At 38.9% G+C, this 8,071-nt stretch overlaps 1 protein-coding gene across 2 annotated transcripts in view; it reads left to right on the top strand.

Moving 5' to 3' along the window:
• Nucleotides 1-5,594: 5,594 nt before the first annotated feature.
• rab11fip4b (RAB11 family interacting protein 4 (class II) b) overlaps nt 5,595-8,071 on the top strand; it is a 28,006-nt gene continuing 25,529 nt past the window's right edge. Inside the window, exon 1 of one of the 2 annotated variants that reach the window (XM_031285791.2) lies at nt 5,595-6,176. In XM_031285791.2, coding sequence (XP_031141651.1) covers nt 6,099-6,176 — 78 coding nt within the window. In that variant the 5' untranslated portion in view covers nt 5,595-6,098. The remainder of the gene's footprint in view (nt 6,177-8,071) is intronic. The other variant, XM_031285793.2, reaches the window with a different exon arrangement.

Below are 8,071 nucleotides of genomic sequence, written 5' to 3'. Positions count from 1 at the left end.
AATTGTGAGGCATGTTCACTGACTCATAACTAGTTGCAACATAATGGAGACATAGATCAATCCATCCATTTGTTATCTATACCCACATGCCAGTTTGAAATAACACTAAACATTGTTCTGATATGCAGTCTTATCTTAAAGTCCTTTGTTACCCAACAGCTGGTAAACATGAGTTTGTAATACAAAACATTTTGAAAAAAATTCTTGTTGGTCATAGATCTTAACATGTCCGCTTAACAAGGTTTTGTACTTGTAATGACTGGGAAAATATGTTTTTCCTGTGGAGCATTCAATAACACTGTAATTTGCATCGTTGCTGCATATAATATACTACTATATATATACTACAGTGTGTGTGTATGTGTGTGTGTGTGTGTGTGTGTGTGTGTGTGTGTGTGTGTGTGTGTGTGTGTGTGTGTGTGTGTGTGTGTCAGAGTACATTGTGTCCGTCCATAAACATGCATTCTCACCATATGAACTGTAATCAATACCTCAACAACTGGGTGTGAATTTTCCCTGCAGGCAACAATGACCCAGTAGCCTGGTTTCACTCATATTACAGCCATATAATCACCACCAATAGATAGACGTGTCTCATTCTTTACATATTTGACCTGCAGGATTTCTTCAAAATATTCTCTGTTATTGGATACATTACTACTTACGGTATATGTCAATTTAACTACAGTTCTGTAAAAGTAGATCAGACCTTGTTGTTAAGACTATTGCTCATATTTTAAAGACAAAGTTGTTCGTATCATACTAGATCTGCAGTAAAAGGAGATAATGTTGCATAGGTCCATGCAATACTGTACTACTCTTGCTTGCGAGTTCTGTATGAGTTGTAATGACTACACACAATGGTGTATATTGTTGCATAGATTAAGTGCAAGAAGAAGTGTGAGGAAGTTCATACTAGATCAGTGTTCATTCTTTTTGTTTGACAGTATTTATTTATAGCTTTTTTGTATATGTATGTTTGTGAGAATGTGTGTATTTATATCTATTCTGTGTTTGTCTATACAGGGTATGTGTACAGTCTGTGTTTATTGCTTCATGATGTCGTGAAACTAAATTGAAATTTCATATTGCATAGATGTATTTCTCTGCTCTGTCATTCTCTTCATTTTACCTTTATATTTCCCCCTTCTCTTCATTTGTCCTTTCCTCTTGTAAACTTCATCTTATTTCATCACACGTAATGAGACTCATGATCTCACTTTTCCTGTCGAGTTTGGCAAACTCAAAAAGTTTTTAGCCTTTTCAATCTCTCACTCACACTCTATCTGACCCCCTCCTCTCACCGCCTCATTATAGTGAATTTCACAGAGTTGTGCATTTAGTGCCTGAATGTTGTCAGATCTTAGGCTCTGTAACAGATGTCAGCTTTAAATATACTCCTCCAAACTCCAAACTTATATAATGATAGAGGATAATAATGGCATCGAAAGTGTAACATTTCAAATTATGTGTGGTTATCCTATAGGTTATCAATTATGCAAGAAATTATACATTAATTTTAAAGGATCAAATCTGTGAATGTGGCACGGTCTAGTAGTCTGATCAGTCCATGCCACGATTCAGACTAGGGTTATGGAAATTATCGGGGGCAGGAGCAGTATAGGAATTCAGTAGGCTGGAGAATCAACTGCAGCATGTAATAGTGAATACCCAAGGGTAGTGGTTCCATACCATTAGTGGCCAATGATCTGAAATGAAATTTACTTGTCACAGGTAAACTTCTGAGTACACGTGTGGCAGTGCATACATGCATGTTTACAGCAAATGTGAATCTGGACATGCATTTGAACTTTTTTCTCGTATGTCCACAGGAAGTAGCAGCAGATTCTTTGGCATTCTCACAGCACTCAACCCACATAAGCAGTTGGTTGGTAGTATAACCCTGCCTCGTTTATTTCTTGTAAGCTTCTTCTGCTCTCCTTTCCCTCCCTTACTCTATGGGGCCTCTCCCTCTCTCACTCCATCCATCTCTACCCCCACCCTCTTCCTCTCTATCATTCGTCTTGCTGCATTGCGAACCCCAGCAGCTGGTTGAGAATCCCCACAGAGCTGTTTCAGCTGCAACACGAACATGTTAGTTTTTTTATTTATTACTACTGTACAGTATGTGTGAATGTACTTAAGGGTGTATGTGTGTTGGCTTTAGCCCTGTGTCCATTAATCTATGAGGAGTATAATGCAGGTTTCTCAGTCCTTATCACTTTAATTTTACTTCACTCCTTTTATAACCATTACAGAAAGTAATGTAATAATAGCTTTTCCTCTCTGAAAAGCGTTAACTTAACCATGTTAACACTTTGTGAAAGCACTTAGTGAAAACCAGGCCCTTGGTCCATAACTATGTGTTGCCGTCTGAATAAGGCAGGTAGACATGAATAGAATTGTAAATGGCTTCTTTGAAAAGGGGGAAAGGGGCCAGCCCTCCAACAAATTGCACATAAACAAATAGCCACAGGCCATTGGCTGAGCCACTGCCAACATCTTTTAAAAGTGAAGGAGAAAGAGAGCAGGAGGGAGAGAGAAAGAAAGGAGACTGTAGGAAGGGTGCATTCCTTTCCACATAATTAGGTTTTATTTGGCTCCCTCCACTTGGATCATATCTCTCTCCTCCTCTTCGTCTTTCTCACCACCTCTCCCTCTTCTTTTCATCACTCCATCAGCGTTAAGAGTACTCAGATCAAGCATCAGGACTCAAGCGTCTCTGACACATACTATATGCGACATAGAGATTAGCCGGCATGCAGAGTATGAGTCATGAAATAAACACTGAAACACTGAAAACATGTCAACAGATGGAAGACGGAGAGAAATAGCAAGAAGGTAATAAGTTCACTAACATTTCCTTGTAATTTTAGCAGGATTAAGTTTTGGCTCAGCTGCCATTAGCTCCTGCTAGTGGCTGCTGAGTCCAGTAACTGGAAGACATGAAGTGGTGAAACCTGAGCTGACATCATATAAACAAAAGCTTGCAAACAGATATGCATACTCCCAGATTGTATCATCATTATAATGACAAAATAGGTTAATATAATTTAAAGACATATATATTATTCATGTTATAAACAGCCAGAAGGTGAAAATGAATGCACAAAAGTAGCATACAGCAAAAAAGAAACTATCATCCTTCTCTTTTTTTTTTGTGGCACACAGACCGGAGGGGATTTGTTGTGATGGCAGTGGAGTGTGTGAGATTCATGTTTCAACAGCATGCGGAACAGGTCCTTCAAGTAAAAGTAGGACAAGAAAAATATGAGAGGCAGGGATGTTCTCAGATAACACTATTAAGAGAGAGTGTATCATAATAACGGCTTGTATATAATGCAGAAATAAAGCAAATACAGCTGAGAAATTATTCACAGTGAAATATAATCTTGTTTGTGATCAGTTCTTTACAATGTATATTAACAAATACAGAACAAAGTAAAAACAGACTAACAAAAATATAATACATTCAGACTTACTATTAAGGGGTTAATGTTCAAGGGAATTCATACAGTAATTTGAATAATAATCCAAATTCAAGAGTCAGTTCTAGACCAAATATAAGGAGGAGTAGTACATGTGAGATATACAATTGCTACTGTTTGTAGAAACAACACTTTATCCTCAGCCTTTATTGCTTTGTGCAGCACAAATGAAACCAGGTCATCTTGTTCTCTTTGTGGAAGACGTACAGCTTCACAAGGACACATATACTGGTCATTAAAACAGGCTCATAACAGCACTGGGTCTGCCGTCATATCATGGTAATGTCCATATGCTCCACATTTCAGTTGTGGGCCATGAGGGTGTAGAGTTGGTTGAAATTAGGATCATAATGTTAGAGCCATTAAACTACAGCCACATTCACCTTTTTCACTAGGCTAACAATATGCAGTCTTGTCTTTAAAACAAGTTGAATTTGGAATGCAAAAAAGCTCCACTATGGACTGACACCACCAAACAATATTAACACACATGATAGTCACATTTTTGGAGCTCTAATTAGAAGAATTTGGGGATCTCCAGTGCTGACTCCAAGTATCCCTCTTAAGAGGGTCTGGTCAGCATCCAACTAGAATAGGACCAATTTAAAAGGAGTAGGGCATAGAGTGGCAGCTGAAAGAAGGATTGATATTCCCTGCAGAACTGAGATAAGAGTTGAGAGAGAATCTATGGTAAACATTATGAAGAGCCCACTCTGAGAATATTTCCCTACATTTATTTAAAACTTCTGTAGACTCTTTGAGGAATAGATTAAATGCTTTAGGGCACATCAGTAAGACCTTAAGTTCTGTGAAATTATTTAGAAATGTAGAAAATGGCACAGCAGAAAAAAAGTTGTTTTTGCAATTGAGCATATAGTTTTGCTCTTCAGAGGTGTTGGTGCAAAGGGAATTTGGAGTTTCCATTCTGCACATCATATAAAAATACCAATATGTTTATATAATCCACTATTTTATAAATATGAAGACTTTGAGTTTTGGCACATCATTTTTCTCAATTATCACATCAATCTGTAAAATGTCAACTTCTCAGGTACCATGAAAAACAGCTTTATGTGTATATTGTACACCATGCATTTTTGATAGGATTTCAAAAGAGATTTGAGGATTTTCTCCACTTTTAATCAAATAATCTTACAAATGAAACATGGACATGTAAGTCTCTTGCATTGTATGTCTGTTTGAGATATGAGAAGTAACTGGATTGTTGGGAGTTTATGCTAGAGTGGGGGGATACAGTTTATATAATATGATTATGATTGGATTGTGGTGTTTATAATGCTGCGTAGCGCTCCAACTAAATATTATTTTCATTATTGATTAATCTGTTAATTATTTTCTCGATTAATTAGTTAATTGTCCATCAAATGTCAGAAAATAGTAAAGAATATTACAACACAATCTTCAAAAATATTTTAAAGTCCAAGTTGGCATATCCAAATGCCAAAAGTCCAAATTCAATGTTTAATTTTTTTTCTGACTAACAGTCCAAAACCCAAACAAATTCAGTTTAATAACATAGAAGACTTAAGAAAACCAAAAAAGTATTCACCTTGGGGAACCTGGGACCATAGTATTTTGGGAAGTGTTACTTAAAAAGTATCCATTATTGAAATAGTTGCTGATTAATGTTGAGTTTAAGCTCCTAACTGTAATGATACAGCTTAATTGGTGTCTTCTCCTGTTTTTTAAAGAACAAACTGCTGCTGTTATTTTCTGAACAACAAACAAATGCCTCTGGCTGCTTTGCCATCAACTCTCTCCTTCTCTCCTTCCCCATTGTGACTAACCAGTACGTCTTTTCTTTTTGACCCATCTTGTGGAATCTGCTGCATCACTGAAGACAAACTGTTTCAGTTTAAAGACAACAATCACCTCAATCCCCCTCTCCACACAGCCCACACAGGGACTGGCCTCTGACACAGAGCCAGGCAGGACTTGATATGCAAATATAGCCTGAGTAGGCGGCAGCCGAGAGCAGAGTGTGCAGCAATGTGAGGACTCTCACAGGCCCCGCCCACAGAAGCCAGTTGCTAAGCAACGATCTGCAAGGGGGGAGGAGTGGCCATGAATTCAACAACTGTTGCCTGATCTGAGCTCTCTCACTGTGTGAATGCAAGTCAGCCAGCGAACCAGTCAGCGAGAGAGGGAAAGTGTGTGAGGTGCAGAGTCTGTGCTTGTGTGTGTGTGTGTGTGTGTGTGTGTGTGTGTGTGTGTGTGTGTGTTTGAGTTTCTGTTTCTGTGTGTGTGTGTGTGTGTGTGTGTGTGTGTGTGTGTGTGTGTTACAGAGAGAGAGAGAGAGAGAGAGTGAGAGAGCGAGAGAGAGAGAGAGAGAGAGAGCGAGAGAGAGAGAGAGAGAGAGAGAGAGAGAGAGAGAGAGCGGCAGTCTGTTGGTGTAGAAGAAGCCAGGCAGCCGGTGCAGTGTTTTAAAGTGAACGATACATCTTGCTTCGCTCCTCAGCCTCTCTTTGGACTATACCACTAACAGGGACTCACCCTTTGGACTATCCCGACTCTTACCTCGTAAGGGAACACCTGCGTGGGGTGTGAGCCAAGACAACGGACTTAGACCTGGTGAGCAGGGAACAGTGGATGACTTCAGTGGATGAGGGTTTTGCTGGTGGGAAGAGAGGGACTGCTGACCATGGACTCCCCTCACTAGTAAACGGGGTAAGCAACCAGACTGCACCCATCCAGCTGGAAAATGGGGGTGATGAAAGATCACTTGACAGAATGAGAACAAAACAGAGAAAAGACTCAATAGCGAGACGTGAGGGTTCAGTAAAAGAGAGGCAAAAACATAAGCAGAGATGGTTTATATGTTAAGGAGTGGGTTAAAGACTGGCGAGGTAAAGGGGAACAGTTCAGCAGCAGTGCAGAGTCCATTGTCCCCGTGTGTGTGTGTGTGTGTGTGTGTGTGTGTGTGTGTGTGTGTGTGTGTGTGTGTGTGTTGCATGGAGTTGACCCTGCCTCAGAGCTTCCCTGTCTGTCTTGCTCAGCTGTCGGTGTCTGTGTCATTGCAACCCCATCACGCTACACTCTCCTGTCTCTTCTGTTCACTCTCTTCTTGTTCCTGTCTGCTGCCAGTATCCCTTGTTATCATTTTCTCTCCCTTCCTCAGTCACTGGTGGCTATGTTGCAGTTCAACATCTCTCTGATGGTAATGGGATTAATTGGAAACCAGGGTGGCTGCAAGGAGAGGGAATGACAGCGTGACTGAGATCAAAAGAAGTGTGCAGGGAACAGGACAGATGTAGTACAGATAGATCAGAAAAGAAAGAGGAATATGGGAAAACAGGTTAGTTGTCTAACAGGACTGAGGAGCATGATATTTGGCACATAGTGTAAGACAGTGTAGGTGTGAATCATTTTGTCATTTGTATTTAACTTTCTCAGTAGCCTAATATTAAGTAATTTGGAAACCGTCTCATATAATTATGCTCTATTACGGTAATTCAAGCTATTCCAGTCTGTTTATTCAGGACATAGTTCAGTGTAAAAGGGAAGTTTATACCATATAGATTACGTTGTGTTTTAATCCAACCCCACTGAAATTGTAAACATAATACACACAACATGGCGTAGGAATGATTTAATTGTATTTAAAGAAATTTGATTTACTACTAGAAAGTTTTAGATGTCAAAAATGTTACAGTAAACAATAAAAAACAGTTAAAAGGTTGTCTTTGTGGCAGAAAAAAATAAGTCTTACTGTAGATCATCTAGAAAATTTAGAAAAATTGCTGTTGACAATACAACAGATACTTTATGTACCTTTTGCACCTTCTAATATTCATTCATTATTCCAAAAATAGAGAGGCAAGGTGAGTTTTATTTGTATTGTGGGGATTTCAATGGAACACGTGACGTCAGACACTATAGTTGTTTTGAATGCTCCTGTTCTGTGACTGGACATTGCATAGTGAGATTTACTATTCTTCAGCTGAGCAGAAAAATTCTCTGTTGATTGTCCCTGGGCAACCAAAAAAAAACCAACTTATTTTCCACTAAAAGAGTTTTGCTTTTGGTCATATAGTTGAACATTTTTGCTTTTTACAGTAATGTGTATTCCGTAAACAAGATTGACATTTAGCCAAGCGTCTTTGACGGTGCAGTGTGTACACCAGGACTAGAATAACTAGATTAACATGCAGTACTTAGCTGTACTGGTTGAATGGAGGTTAATCTGTTAGAGTTAGAACAGTCACTCCTCTCTGATTTCTGCCATACTGTCTAATACATTGATACTGTCAGAGACGAAAGAATAGTCTCTAGACAAAACAAACAATTATCTTAACACAAATACATTTCCCCAGAGTTAAAGGTCCAATATGTAATATATTTACTGTAATGAATCCAAAAATGAACCCAATGCGTCATCAGATATTAAGGAAACATGCTAAGTTGAAATACTATATTTTCAATGCTAATGTCAGTATTTTCTCCTTTTGAAATTTCTGTTCTGTGACGGAATATCTGTTTGTGTTTTGGCCTGTGTGTTGTTATCAACTGCCCAGTTTGACAGCCAGGCCGGGTTGCCAGATATACCTGTAAAAACTTAAACA

The sequence above is a fragment of the Sander lucioperca genome, chromosome 4, assembly GCF_008315115.2.
Source record: "Sander lucioperca isolate FBNREF2018 chromosome 4, SLUC_FBN_1.2, whole genome shotgun sequence".
NCBI lineage: Eukaryota > Metazoa > Chordata > Actinopteri > Perciformes > Percidae > Sander > Sander lucioperca.
This window is presented reverse-complemented; position numbering and strand designations above follow the sequence as displayed.